Source organism: Scomber japonicus, chromosome 21, assembly GCF_027409825.1.
Source record: "Scomber japonicus isolate fScoJap1 chromosome 21, fScoJap1.pri, whole genome shotgun sequence".
NCBI classification, from domain to species: domain Eukaryota; kingdom Metazoa; phylum Chordata; class Actinopteri; order Scombriformes; family Scombridae; genus Scomber; species Scomber japonicus.
In genome coordinates this window covers 9,539,352-9,555,349 of record NC_070598.1, presented here as the reverse complement: position 1 = coordinate 9,555,349, position 15,998 = coordinate 9,539,352, and the positions used below count along the sequence as shown (strand labels likewise).

Sequence of the window (15,998 nt, the reverse complement as noted above, 5' to 3'; positions counted from 1 at the left end):
GTTGTGTCATGCAGTTATATACTTCATTGTGAAAAGTACATAGACTAGAATTAACATTTACTCAGGCTTATGATCTCCCACACATTGAAAGGAAACACACTATATGTGTTATACTATCACATTACACTAGTATGTGATAGTATAACATCTCATTCCCAAACCATGGGCTTAAATATGATGTTACAGCAGCCTCACGTACTCTGTGAAGGCTTTCTACAATAGTTGTTTTGAATGTGGCTGCAGGGATTTGCAGTAAAGGTCTGGAACCTCATATTGAAGTAACCAAGTAGTTGTATCAACATCTGGATGTAGTCAACATCTGACTGTCAAAATAAATCATAAACAACTATATTTATTGTCACTTTTCACATTGAACTGAAGGGATTATGAAGTAAAATAAGGCCTGCAAAGTACTTTTGAAAATCATGCATCTTAAAATAAAGTTTAAGTTTAGAAAAATCAAATAAAAACTATAGCTTGAGTTTCCCTGTGTCTTCTTTTTAAACTCACTTTCACATCTTAACAGTTTCGACCAATTTTATAACAAACAGTCTCAACACTTCTTAACAAGAACAGCTTTAACACCTCCTTTCTCTTTCTCTCCCTCTTATATCCCACTCCCACATTTTTCTCTTGCTCAGTGACAGAAATGAGCTCCAACTTGTCCTGCCAGGGTTTTAAAATCTGAAATGTGTTAAGATTCTGCTAGATCGATCATATTGGGCTCTCAGATCGTTTATTTTCTGTGCTCTCGGTTCAGATTTGAGTGGGTATATTTGCTCAAAAGATTTGTGCTTTGTCTCATAGTGGCCCTTTACAATTGCCACGGTCTTGGGAAGAATGCTAGTGGGAAGAATGTAAGATTCTGTCCATTCTTGATTAAAACCTCTCTTCTAACTCTCTATTTTTCTCACACCACGTCTGTGACTCATTTCTCTGACTAATGTCTCTTGTGTCTTCTCTCCTGTGTGTGTGCATCTTACTTCAATCACAGTGCTCATCAAAATGCACAGATTTGATTGGCTAAGCAGTGTCATTGTCTCAGTGTGAGATTATTTACAATCTGTAAGTTTCCTGGTCCGGTAAACCAGTACTGTAAAGTCTAGAAAAACTGCTCCAGTTAAAATAGAAACACTGTGTCAATAATTGATTAGTTAAATGATTGGATCCAGACCAGGACCGCGGCCCGCCTATTAGTGACCTCGGCACTTAGATCATTAGTGAGGTCAGCTACTGATGTCGGGTGATAATGTCGGTCTCACACTCAGCATTCCAGTCCATCCCAAAATGGAAAAACCTTTATGTTGGAATAGACATCCCCAACCTATTACCACAGAGTTGAACACAATCATCTAAATTATAATAGTACGCTGTGCAGGCTGTCACCTATGTCATGTGACTTCTTCCATCATTACAGCTTCATGCCTTCACTCCATTACAGTACAATCCAGCACACCAGCAGAGCAGCCGCCCAACACTAACTTCCTGAAGCAGCCTGTCCCATGTCCCATGCTTTACCTGGAAGCCTGTTTTCATCTGTGATGTGAAAACATCAGAATTTTCACACAAGAATAAGACCTGTTCGTCCTGATGGAGTTCAGTTATAAAATCCTAGTACACTGGGGAGCATCTGTCCTGCCTAGCTGCTGACAGCCCTGTCAGCTGAAGAGTCAATCTCAGTGGATGGAAGAGCAGGTTGCACCAGCATCTGGTTCAAAAGTAGTTTAGCCAACTTTGTTAATACCCGATACTGCAGCTGAGAGCGTCAGAGTCGGAGCAGGAAACTGAGTTGCTCGACTCTGCATGGGGCTGCTCTGTTCCATGCTGTCCTCTGTTCAAATTTGACAGACTACCTTGCTGTCACCCTGTGTTCCTCCACTCATTTTAGCTGCTTCATTATATACAGTGATTCCACACAGGTGACTCTGGACTGATACATAGAATCATCAACGTTTAGGGGACAGCCCTAATGCAGTAAGTTTTATCATAATTGGAATTAAGGGGCCTTATCCAAATAATGAAAATGATGAAAAACAACTTAAGAGTCCACAAACTTATGTGGACGAAGGGTTATATACTCTATCAGATACAATCACCCTCCACCTTCATGAAAGTGTTTACACCTGCTTCTGATTCCCCCCTAACACTTTCATATTCATATAGGTATAATAATTCATAAAAAAAAACAAACAACCATATCTCTAACTTTTGACTGAATGATTCTTTGGCCAGGTCCAGGAGCCTCATACAGACAGGCAGCTGATAGAGACGTCCCCAGTCCTGCAGAAACTGACCAGCTTCGAGGGCTCTATTGGCGTTCTGTTCACTCATGTGCGTTTGCTGGCCAGAGCCTTCACGCTGAGGACCGTGGGCTTCAACCACCTTACCCTGTAAGTACAGTTGGTGTTTATTTGTATATAATAGAGTTACAGCCAATTAAAATGCAAAGTGAGGCACTAGCTGGCCAGATGCAATTTGCAAGCATGATACAGAACTATCCAGACTTTGCCTGTTTTTTTCCCCCCTCCAGCAGTGATGCATTATAATGTATAATATGATGTGAGATATTGGGAGTTTTAACCTACGTCAAGCATTTTTTTAAAAAGTTGTATCTGTTGCAAATGCAGCAGCCTCCTCCTCCCACATCATCATTATGTTTACCCCCTGCATCGTATATACATGTGGCACAGTCACCAACACTGCCTGGATAACAAGTGATGTCTTGAATGTCATGTTCAAAGTATCTTAGTGAAATATGCACTTGTTTTTGGACTTGTGCCTAATCCAGGGGTTTCACAGCTATGAGAGAGAGAGGGGGAGAGATAGAAAGGGGCCTTTGGGACACTGAAGTCCCCATATCTGTAGTCTGCCTGTACCTGTGAGGCCATAACCCCACTGGCCCATGGGAAATGGGGGTTTGATTCACTGGGTTGTTCAGGGCAGAGGGTTTAAAATTTCTCTCCTTTTCATTCAGAGCAGTCACATATCTCTTTTGACAGGTTTTTCTCTCTCCTTTTCATGCTTCTCTCCACCCTTTGAATTCATAGATTCTCACTTCAGTTTATCCAGATTTAATTTAGACTACATATACTACACGTACAATTATGAAGTCCATTCTATTTTGGTTAGATTTTATTAGTTTTTTCCTCTTAACCTCTGTTATGACATTTGTTTAATTGCCAGTAAAGTTCCAACACTTCTCTGGATGACTTCAGATTTATTGGACAGGGTCTCAATATAACAGGACAGTGTTGTGTAGCTGCAGTGTAACCTTGCTTGTTTGTTAATAGAATGCAAGTTTGAGAAGATTGCAACTTTCATGAGAAAATGTTTTCACTAATGAGACTGTTCACTCCAATTTGTGTTTTTTTCTGATTTTGTGCTTGAGAGCGTTATTTGCAAAGAAAGCTTAGCTCACTTCTGAGTTTTACAGCAAAACACAATAGTGAGTTTGACAACTAAAGCAAATTAGCATTGGCAGCTCACCTCTGATATCTTATTGGCAGGCTGCACTCTGTAATTGCTTGCTTAGGTTTGCCACAAGGACATTGTTCTATGTGTGTTTGTGTGTGTGTGTCTCATGTGCACACATCCACACATACTGTACACCGCTGTGTATGTTTTAATCCATCACTTAAATGTCAAACTTCCCCAGAAGTCGAAAGTGAAGTCGATTAGAGGTTTGTCTCCTGCTGCGCTTTTCTTTGAGGATTTTCTAAGTCAAGGTTGATCCCACTGTTATTTTCTGAATTGGTGACGTCACATCCATAATAGCTTAACTCGCTCTATTCAAGGTATTCATTGAATGTTTTTTTTTTATTTTATCACCAAATAGTATTGTTAATTTTCTTGGAGCAAAAAGGAAAAAATTCTTCTATTTCTCAGGGTGATTTATGTTCATTAGCTCATTAGTGGCCAAAGGCAGGTTGACCTAAATAGAGCTGACTGACTTGAAAGCTGGAACAGAGCAACGACTGCCCATAAGGACTAAAGGTTATACTAAAGTAGGTCACGCTGTCGTGATGGAGAGAAGAACGAGGTCAGATGACGGAAAGGGAGGTCAGACAATAAGGTAGGCAACAGATGAGGAGACAGGACCCAGGTTGGCCTTCGGTCTATCACTTTATGCAGAAGTAGAGGACAAAGTGACCTAGAAGAAGACAGCAAGGATGGGAGTTGACCCTGTCGAGAGACAGCGGAGACCGGAGGCTACCATCAGACAGCAAAAACGGAGAGAGTTGGCCCCCAGGCGCTGGGCTTCCTATCTCCTCTCAGAGCGGAAGAGCTGGGTGTTGCAAGAATTTCACTGTTAGTGAAAAAGGATTCATCTCTCCTCAACTTCAGTATTTGATAAATGAAAGTACATCTCACTGTGCAACTTTCAGAAACCTGTATTTGAAACATGTTTGCATGCAGTAATGCTTCACTAAATAAAATGAGGATGCCCAAAACTTAAAGTTGAAAAAGCAGTTCCTCAGTAAGGCCAACATTGTTGGCTCCCTAAATTTAAAAATAATATATTTTAAAATGAATACATGATAAGGAATATGCAATAACTCTGAGTACACATGCTGTGTGGATGTTTACTTCTAAACCATACAGCAAATTATATCCATCATAGTCATCAGTTTCAGTCAGAAAATAGTGTTTAATGGTTCTATAAATAAACAAGTGACAGCATGTTGAGGTGATTCCAATATTTTCTGTTAGACTTCCGATCACGTAAGTAAGAAAGTGTGAGTAGATCTATATTTAAACAAGAAAAAAACAAACTGTAATTCAGGTTTTTATTTCATTCTTACTGCTCTGAAGCCAAGGTGATATTTTTCTTCTGAAGTGAAAACTCTTAATTAATTATCTATTTAGTGCTGCCATTTGGTTAGAAGAGACCCTGAGTTTACATTATATTTATTGATGTTCTTCACTGTAATACAATTTATTCTCATTTTATAGTGTACAGCAGTTTCTTTTCTATTGTTTTTACCCAGAATTGCAGTCTCTGCATGTGTGATTCTAAAGTCACTTTCCAACTCGCTCCCCCTCGGTGACACTTCTCAAAAAGTAGCTGCAGATTACACATTTGAACCTTACACAAGCATGCATATATGAAACAAGAACATTATTTCCCTACAAATGGAGAGGAAAAACGGCCTTAAAAAATGCAGGGCTCCCCTCTTTTAGAGCGGGCAGCCTGTCACTGCCTCTTCAGAGGGGCTGTTAAAGGTATTTTAGATCAAAGTCAAAGGCGAATAAAGACCTCGGCTCGACACTTTACTTCAATTTCCCCCACCTTACTGGAGCATTGTGCCTCTGCTGTTGAAGTGAATAAGGGATGGCTCTTTGTGCTGCTTCATACAGCAGCGCATTCCTCTTTGACCCACTCTATCTCTCCTTTTTCCCTCTATGTCTTCTCTTTTTCCTTTCGTCTCTCACTGTCACTTTCTGGCTCTGCCTCCTATTGGACATGGAATTAGCTCACACTAAGCTTTGCCCACCCATTTCTATCCAATCTATGCTCCCTGGCGTACCCCTTCCCCATCTCACATACATGATGTATGGTTGATTTTGAAAAAAAGAAAATACACATCAGACCTGTTTACACACAAATTCACATGTACAATAATGAAGTTCAGGAAGACTCCCACTGGCCTCCATTTTCATCACATCCTTCTCTTCTCTCAGCACAACCTCTACTCCTTTTCATGAAGAGGCTCTGATTATTTTAAATGTGTGAGTTTGCGTGTGTTAGTGTCCCTTTCCCTCCTAATGAAACTCTATCCTGAACTTTAAAGACAATAAATAAGTAGCCTCTCAACTTCTTATATAATCTGCGTCCCTCCGTTAACTGTCCTGCTATCTTTGGATTCATGTCATGTAAGTAAAAAAGAAACATCAATATCAAAATCACTTTTCTCTTCATGATCAATAACCAGTGAATCTCTCCCATCATATAAAACTGCTCTTGACTAGTGCTGCAACAATAGTCAATAGACAAGATTTAATCAATAACATTTGATAATTATCCATTCTTTATCTTTCTTTAAATTATCTTTAAATTATTTTTACAGCTTTTCAAGTCTTAAGATCTGCAGATCATTACAGATGTAAATACATTTGGGTTTTTGACTAGACAAAATCACTCAATTTTGAAAATCAACAGATGAATCAATAATGAATATAGTAATCATTAATGAGCTACATTACATATCAAAACCTTTTTTGTTTACAGTTCCAAAAGTGCCGTGGCTGGAATTGATTACTTTCTAATTTTTCACTTCATCTTCCGCCTCTTGATGTAACAATATGGGCGAGGGAGGTGATGATGGATGAGACCAACCCCCTACAATTAAATAAGGGGGGAGTATCAATGTCAGAGTCATGCCCACTTTAGAGTGATCAAACCTTCCTAAGAGCCCTTCTACAATTATGCCCACATTTTCTGTTCCACATGTCTTATTATTATTATGACTTAAGATGAAGCTTAGTGTGGAAATGATTAGTCAGTCAATCAGTTGATCAAGAGAAATGTCTTTTGACTCAAACTATTTACACATTTTGACAATTGACCAACAGGAACAACTTAAGTGATTAATCAATGAAGAAAATAATAGTTGCTACCTTATCAACAATGCTATTTCACTGTCTTTTGCTCACTTTTCTGCGGCTGTGGCTCATGAAAGCCTAGATACCAGAAAGCTGACAATAAACTTTGACCTTTTTCTCTCTTTGATGTCAGCCTCCTCCATGCTTCTACCTCAGCATCTTGCTCTCTCATCTTCAGTCCTTCCCCCCCTGCGAGGAGTTCATATCTATATCTGCTCTCTTGCTGTACATACCTCCTCGCTTGTACAACGTTCACTTACGCCCACCCCCACCCCCACCCCCCACCCAACGCTTCCTGCCCTGGCACAGCACCAGCCCACATCTGCAATGCTAATCTATAATTCTGTTTAATTAATGACCATTACAGCAGCAGCAGTAATGCCCACCCCACCGCCACCCCCACCCCCCGCTGCCCTGTCTAGCGCTGTGTAGGGAGTCACAGTATGCTCCCTGCCTTTCACTGATTTGGCGGAAGGCAGGAAACTGATGTTAGTATCACAGTGCTGCCATTAGCTTTTTCTAGGAATTGTTCGAAGGTTGGAATTTGTTCTCCAAACCTGTGTGCACTTTGCCACTTTTATGGGTTTAGATTTTTTTGACAGGCACTCCTGCAGGTGAACCAGAGGTTTTGTAAGCATGTTTTTTTTTGTCCCGTTTATATTTGAATTGCAATCAAAGCCTGGCGTTTTCTTCAGAAAGGCTGCTACTTCAGGCAGCCTGCAAGTTGTCACACAGACTGTCAGCACAGCTGTTCCCAAAGGCCACCCATGAAATGTACATCAGCTAACTTCACCATATTTTTTCTTTTTTGAAAGGCTAAAAGCGTGGTAGCTTTGTTGAGAGAGCACAATGCTTTTCATGCCCCACTGATGTTTAGCTGAATAACTTCATGTGAAGCCCTCCCTGTCTCCTCTTTTTACCCCAGTTCTCTCCTTTCCTTCCCACTTAACCCTCTTTACAACTTAATTTCTCCCCATATGCATCTGTTACTTTATGTGTTTTTGTTTTTTTCTTCTCTTCTTCCCTTTTCTTTTCTCTGTTTACCCCCATCAATCTGACCTTCCTTTCTCTTGTGCAGTGGCCATAACCAAAGGATGGAGTTCCTGGGAGATTCTATCATGCAGCTGGTGGCCACAGAGTACCTTTTCATCCACTTCCCTGATCACCATGAAGGACATTTAACAGTAAGATCCAGTCACTTTAATCATGTCATCACATGTCATTTTTTTAGAGGCTTCTCTCTCACCCACGTGCATTCGCTTTATATTTGCGTCATTGCACCTGTGCTTTGTCTTTCTTCCATCTTTGTGCGTCTGCTGTCTGAAGTTGAATGGAACCATTGTTACGTTACACCAGTTAACCTGAAATAAAGTTTGTGTGAGTGAGTGATGTTTTGTTTTTTTGTCTTCTGTCCTCCCTCCCCATCAATCTTTGAATCTCCAAGCGCTAGCCACATGTTCACTGAACAGAATACAGACAGAATAAGGCATCCAATGTATGCCTGGTAAGTTAAATGGATGGTGGCAGAGTCATATTTGGCAGCTGAAGCAAAAGTTTTCAACATTGTCTCGTGGCTGGTTTTTTTTACACCCTGAAGTTTTTGTTGCCATTAAGATAACATACAAATATTATTGAGTGCGTCAGCCTATTAATAGTAGTTTAATCATATCTAACTTCCTATATCACATATCACACAAGTCAAGTTTGATCACACCTACTTGTTCAAACAACCCTTGAGATATAAAAAGCAGCACACTCACAGCGTGGCAGGTTCAGTCTCTTGCTGCAGTGTCTCCAGGTTGTTTTTTTTTTTTTTTCCAAACACGTTTGACAGTGTTTGTGAGTCAGAAATCACGATGTTGTAGTTGTGACTCTTCTTATTGGTAAAATGGTAAAACATAAAAAAATCTATGGCCCTTTCCCAGACTGCTGAGTCCTCCTTGTGAGCTTTTCACTCAGTATGAAGTCATATGGAATGCTTTTCCCATATGAAGTCAACCTGGAGACGGATTAACTGGCCAGGCAGATATATCGTCCACTGTTATTTAGCTTATTGACCATATTGTGTTCGTGTGTGTGGGTGATGTTTTTTTTTTCTTCCATCCTTCCTTCCCATCAATCTTTGAATCTCCAAGTGCCAGCCAGGTATTCACCTCGCTCTTTGCTTGTTTCTACAAAATAACTCCTTCCTCTGCTCACCCCACACTGCGCCTTTATGTTTACTGTACTCCTTGTGATGGGTATTGTCATGAGACCGAATTTTTCAGTGGTTTTCAATAACACATCTTTGTCTGCACATTTTTTGCTGAAGCTGTCAGGTGTCTGAAAAAGTTACGTTCGTGAGCACGGTTTGGAACCACAGGTATAAAACAAGTGATCACACATGGAACATGCAAGTCCATTTTCTGACAGTGTTGGACAGAATAACAACTACCTCTTTTCATTTAAGCATCAGCACTTCTCTCACCTGCTTGAAGGGTGAGGGATTGTACTAGTCTAAAACTGAATAAGAACCTCTGCAGTTAGATGTTTATTCAGGGATATTTTTTATAGATGGAAGCCATGACGTCATTTGTCTAAAAGCTTCCACAGACTTCCGCTAAAAGTCTGAGAGCTCCAGCAATGCCTATGCCCAAGAGTCAAGATGGGGTACATCTGAAATGGATTTCAAATCGGAGGAAAAAGTGCTCATTCAACTAGTGTGTGCATGTACGTGTGTGTGTGTGTGTGTGTGTAACCGGGATTGTGATTGCGTGTGTACTGTTAAGGAGGACACATCGCAGCAAGTCAAATCCAGACAGTCACATTGCATTCCATTTGCTTTTCTCCACATCTTGTAGCTATATTTAACATGTTTGTGTTTTTCCTTTTAGAGACGTAAATGTACCTAACCCAGTCTAACATGTTGTCATCCGCTCAGCTCCAAGTCACAATGTAATATTTAACAGAGCAACATGCAATCTCCCTGAAACATTTACTCTGCATCACCATTTCCATCTTTGATGAATTATTCCATGTGGGGGGTTTATTTCGATGTTATTGTGTACAAAGTTGTTTTTCTTTTAATGTGTGTGTGTGTGTGTGTAGGTGTAGATATATGTTCACATTTGCTTAGCTATATGTTCACATTTTTTGAAAGCCGTATATAGAAATGTCATCTGTGTTCTGCGGGTTTGTCCACAGCTGCTCCGGAGTTCGCTGGTGAACAACCGCACGCAGGCCAAAGTGGCTGAGGAGTTGGGCATGCAGGAGTTCGCCATCACCAACGACAAAACCAAACGACCAGTCGCACTTCGGACCAAGACTCTGGCTGACTTATTGGAGTGTATGTTCACAGCTCTTTGATTCATTTGATGAAATACAAAATGAAAAGAGAAAAAAATCTTTATAGACCTTTTAAAGACCCCCACTCAACCTTTTTCTCGTATGTCTCTCCAGAATGTGCAGTTTAAGATGGCAGCATGGAGTACCATTATTGATTTCTTTGTTCCCTTTGTGTTAGATGTCAAACACAGTCACTTCACTGCTGAAGACACTGCGAGACGTGCTTAGTATGAGGAGAGTCGTTACTGATGATTTTTTTTTCTTTTCTTTTAAAATTCCACCAGCCTCGACTGCCACATTATCCCACAATCGACAAGCTACTTGTGGTTTTCTACCAGCTAAAATATTTTTTTGAACAGAGAATAAGACATCCAATGTAGGCTTAGAAGCTTAAATGGATGTTGGCAGAATCACAGCCAAAGAGAAAGTTGTCAGTATTGTCTGGTGGCTGTTTTTTTTTGCACTACCTCCTATGTTACATATCATACCAGTCAAAAGTTTGGATTCACTCACTCATTCAAGGGTTTTTCTTTATTTTTACTATGTTTTGCATGGTTGAACAATACTCAAGACATCAAAACTATGAAGTAAAATATGTTGTGTTATGTTATGTAGTAAACCAAAAAGTTTCATATTTTAGATTCCTTAAGCTTTGCACACTCTTCAACCAGTTTCTTATTTGATGAGATAAAAGGCAGAAACCAGCTGTACAATACAGTTCATTTAAATAACTAGTTTCAATAACATCACATTGCTGTAATGTGTAAAAAAAGAAAAAGTAATCATTTAGCAGATACTAAAGATAAAAAAAAAAGCAGCACACTCACAGCGAGGCAGGTTCAGTCTCTTGCTGCAGTGTCTCCAGTTTTTCTGCGTGCTTTATCAAACACGTTTGGCAGTGTTTGTGGGTGGAAAGCCTGTCAGGAATCATTTTGTGACTATTATTATTGGTCAGCTGTTCCATGTGATGCTCCATTCTGACTGGTGACAGGGGGAAAAAAAAAAATCCATAGCCCTTTCCCAGACTGCTGAGTCCTACTTGCCAGCTTTCACTCTGTATGGTGAACTGGCCAGACGGATATATTGGTATATTTAGTCGATCATATACAAGAAATGACATAAAAAGAAAAAATAACATTTGGAGGTAATTAAGAAAGTGTTTTTTCCATTATGTCCATTAGGTTTTCCACCAGAAGGCATTACACGTTTTACACTGTAAAATGTTATGATCAGTTCATTTCACAGACTCAATTCTGATATCATATCAATATTTGAGAATTTAAAAAAAAATCAAGGAATAATATATCAGCTCTACATTTTATTCACCATAAATTCATATAAACCGCGTGCTGCAAAAAAATAAATACATACAGTAGATATAAATATATTTTTCTGGTAAATACTAATTGAATATTCTGTTTTGCCTTCTTCTATAGGCTTTGGAGACAAAGTTAACAAACTGAAACACATCAATTAAACAACCATTCAAATTTTCATTCATCCTCATTCATTTGTACACAGGAATTGTACATCATTTGTTCAGGGTTTTGTAATTTCATGGAAAGTGGGAATCAGTTTTCCACCCAAAGCACACAGCTCCCTCTGTCTGTTTTCATCCTAAATATTTTTAAATTGGCCTATCTCAGTGGCAAGAGGAAGAATAGCATCTCTTAAGTGCTCCTAAAGATATTTAGCTTCTAGATAAACGAGACAAGAAAACCTAATTAACGGCCAAAGTTTAGTTTGATATGCACATGGCTTCTTAATGTTGGCTCTTGACAAGAAAATCCTTTTTCTGAAACTTCATAAAAGCATACTTTTAATAAAGTTAACATCATAACTTATTCCTGTAGATATATTGTGCAGCATATCCACCTCTTCAAAGACTGAGTCAAAGTGTGTAATTTATTCCATATTACCACCATATTCATTCTACTCTGTCATTTTGATTAAGCAAATCAAATACATTTTTCTACAGAAAAATATTCCTTTTATTTTACTTTGCTGCACATTTTCTGATTTCAAGCCTACAAGCAAAATGTAGCATTACAGCAAAAAAAATGTGGCTATGTGTGAGTCGAAATTCATTTTTATGATGTTTCCTCATATGCCCGTGCTGAGGGGTATTTGAAAAAAAGTTAATATTGCTCAGTTTTGATACCATACTAAGAAACGCCCTTAACATTGCAAAAATGGAGCCAGAGTGGCACGAGCAAGAGTGTTTGGGCCTAGCTGGGATTGAACCCGTCTATACTAAGCCAACAGAGTGATTATGCAGCAACAGGGACGGCAATATAAATAGAATAGACCTTTCCATATTGGCAGAAAAAAGGGGAAAAACAAACAAAGAAGGAAGCATTTATGCCTTCCAGGGCACTGTTGAATAGGCAGACCATAATGCATGAATCACATGCATTCGCAAACACACACACACACACACATACAAGGGTAAAAACAAACAAAAAGCATCATATCATTTGCGTTTCAAATCATCCTTCAAAGTTCAGACCGGATCATAGTTGATGACACAGGAAGGAGACGTGGGTCAGCGCTGAAAATGAGTGCAGCTCTTCCGCATATGAACAGTCGTACCCTGCAGCTACAGCAGAGCCTCACTGGCCTCCTGAAATATTACCTATTATTCGTCTCTCATGTCCCACTGTCTTAGTCACAGGGATGAGTGAATGCACTGGCAGCTAATGGAAGAGGAAAAACAAAGGGACAGCCACGAGATGAAGATGACACCCAGGGCACCCACTGCTTACATTTCATATCTTTTTCAGTTCAGTTAGGCCGCCACTTACTCTCCATTCAGCTTGACACACTGTTTTATCTTATATATATATTATATAGATGTTTCTCTGAACTCTGTTTGGCCTTCCCTATACCAATTTCCAGTTTGATGGAAAAGGCAGGCAACTAGTCACCAATCTATTTTAAGTGTTTGCGTCACCTCACTTGCTGTGGAGAGAGACAGCAGCATCTTTGTTGTTTTTTACTTTAGATGTAGAAACAGAGCCAACTGTTTAGCAGAGCATTAAAAAAACACACCCATCAAGTACCTTTTTAAAAAAAATTGCTTTCTTTCTGTCTTTCTTTCTTTCTTTCTTTCTTTTCCTCTCTACAGCTTTCATCGCAGCCCTCTACATTGATAAAGATCTGGAGTTTGTGCATACCTTCATGAACGTCTGCTTCTTCCCCCGGCTGAAGGTGAGCTCCTATTGATAGCCATTCACCGCTTGTACCTGATCAATGAGCCGCTGAGCAGGCACCTCAGAGAGAAAGAACCAGAGATGATGAGGAGGGAGTTAATGGCTGGGCCCTAATGGCGCTAGCATCGACACAAGGCTTGAAATGGTGCTCGGCTCTTGAATGCCTCTCGCGACGGCAGCTCAGATCGCTATTTTAGTCATCTTTAATGGGAATCGCAACAGTGTCGGAAAGCATTTAGTGGGTTGTTAACTTTAGTCGTTAGTGTTTTTCTATTGACCCAAGCAGTGCTTGGGCTGTTGATGGTGTCCACGTCTGGAGTGTTCCAGGAGTCAGATACACTGAGTAAGCTTTAGTCAAGACTCCCATGACCTGATGTGATAAAGGACAGATATTTTATTATCAAGCACCATTGAATCAAATTTAGAAGATATAGAAGAGCCGTGGGTCTGCTATCTTCCCGACACAAATTAATACATACGCTCTCATACCTGAACAGACATGGGCACAATTGTGCACACTCATGCACATGTACGAGTACCCACACAGTGTGGACCTCTCCTTGTGAAGCTGCTGCAGTGGTCTGATATGCCATGCTAATTGCTGTCTTGGTGTGCCTCTCGAGGGAGAATCCCCAGCTCTGGAGGAGCTGAGCTTTGCGTCATGGTCGCTGCAAGAGAGCACCTCATTTCCACTTCCAAGAGAAAAGTTGTGAAACAGCCAGCACGTCTCCTTACATAGCCTTCTGGAAACCACAGCGTTGCACACTGTGCTGCTTCATCCAATTTGGATGGAAATAGAGAGGCAATACCAGGGACATAAAAGCTCCTTTCCTTATGTTCGCATTTTTTTGCTGCACTGTGTGATTACACATATAGAGGGGGGGTTCATGTGAGTGTGAATGCATCTGTGCATTTGAAATGGCTTGTAGTGGAGCTGTGCTATATGCTACTCTCCTTTCAAAACAGCCAAATTTCTCTGCTTTAAGCAAAAGGAGTGTAGATGCCCCCCAGAGAGAGGAAAAGTGGGAAAGAGAAAAAGGGAAGTAAAGCACGGAAGCAAGAACAGCAGAGCAGGAGGGGTTGGGGGGGGCAGTAAAGCGAGAGACTAAGGGAGCGCAAGCAACAGAAGCAGAAGCACTCTTTGTAGAAAATTAATAGGAGCAGACAGTTCTGGATTCAAAGTCTGCCTTTTTATGACAAGGCTGCTTCCCTGTTAATGGAAGGGCTTTTAGAAGTCCCCCTTGGATAAGAGAAATGTATCAGGGCTGCACACCTGGGAGACTCCCAGGCGCTCTTTATTTCTGGCCGGGGATTGGCTTTTGTCTTAAGTAGCCTGTGATTTGTACTCACTGCGAAGACACAGATGGAGAGAGAGCAAATAAGTGAGTGCAAAAGGAGGGGGGGAAAGGGTAGAAAGGGTCATGACAAGAATGAAATAAAAAGCATGAGCAACTGAGGGAGAGAGTTTGTAACAGCAGATTTTGATTTCTTACATTTCTGATTGTTTGAAAGGAGTTTGCGAACCATGTGGTTTGATTGCATGTGTGTTTTGACGCGTGTGTGTGTTGCAGGAGTTCATTCTGAATCAGGACTGGAATGACCCGAAGTCTCAGCTGCAGCAGTGCTGTTTGACCCTGAGAACAGAGGGCAAGGAGCCTGATATCCCGCTGTACAAGTAAGACCCCTGAAACCTCAGACACTCTGCACTAGCTGGTAGTTACGGTCAATTGTTAAAAGTTTTTTTTTTGTAAATATACCTCTGTGACTTTGCTATACTCTAAAAGCTGTCTTTTAATAGTACAGTTTTGATGGCAGAGATCTTTCAGTTTAAACTAGACTCAGTATTTTCATGTTGTTTTCAAGAGCTGTGGGAGAACAGTGTATGTTATTTTATACTGCAATATCATTATACATTATCATATTGTAAATGAATAACCTGACAAATGAAAATAACATCAATGCAAAAATCATACAGAAATCTGTGCTCATTAATGTGCAAGTTTGACCACAGTGACCTTATCACTAGTTACTAAACTTTTTTATGGGAGTCCTACTGCTACAGTCCTGTCAGATGGACTCAAATACTCCAGCATTGACACTGCCATTTATTTCAACCCATGTCTCCATTAATTTTAGCAAACTATTTCCACCATTTATTCATCATTTTTTAGCTATTTCAACCTCTCTGCTCATTTGCTTGAAAGCTTTCATGCAATTCCAGCACATGGCCTTCAGGTGTAAGAGCTGACTCAATATGTGGTTTTTTCATTTAAATCATAATTTCCTTTTTTTTTTTTTTTCCCCTCACAAAACCACAATTTTATCATATACTCCCAAGCAACTGCAAAAGTACAAGTACCTTGGTTTGGAATTATTTTTCTAATGTATCCATAGATGAGGAATAATATTTGTAATGTATTAAATTGTACTTTTTGTATGAATATTTGCCATTTTAGCTTGAAAAATTAGAGATAAATGCCCTGATAGAACCTAAAAAACATGCATGCACTCATTCACGTGTACACTGTACCTAAAAGAGAAGAAACGGTCACATCCTTCCTTCTTTTCAGCGTGACCCGATGTCTACAGATCAGATGGGTTCACTCAGGCATCGCATGGGCCTCAGCACACATTCAGAAAAAAATGAAATGCCACAAACATAATTTATAGGACTTTTCTCCTTGCCTTTGGTCCCTGAACATTGTGAATAGCTGTGTAAAGGTCTCTGTTGTTGTGATAAATAAACACTCCCAAAGAGACCTCTTATTTGACAAAAGGTCAAGGAGCAAGTGTCATTTGACAGAATCCTTTTGAGAGCTGCCATGAAACAGTGTGTGTGTGTGTTGCCATGGAAACACA

General features: G+C 40.0%; 1 protein-coding gene across 1 annotated transcript in view; it reads left to right on the top strand.

Moving 5' to 3' along the window:
* drosha (drosha ribonuclease III) overlaps positions 1 to 15,998 on the top strand; it is a 94,372-nt gene that overhangs the window by 65,955 nt on the left and 12,419 nt on the right. The window contains exons 25-29 of the mRNA XM_053342030.1: positions 2,233 to 2,390; positions 7,682 to 7,787; positions 9,787 to 9,928; positions 13,055 to 13,137; positions 14,711 to 14,814. Coding sequence (XP_053198005.1) covers positions 2,233 to 2,390; positions 7,682 to 7,787; positions 9,787 to 9,928; positions 13,055 to 13,137; positions 14,711 to 14,814 — 593 coding nt within the window. The remainder of the gene's footprint in view (positions 1 to 2,232; positions 2,391 to 7,681; positions 7,788 to 9,786; positions 9,929 to 13,054; positions 13,138 to 14,710; positions 14,815 to 15,998) is intronic.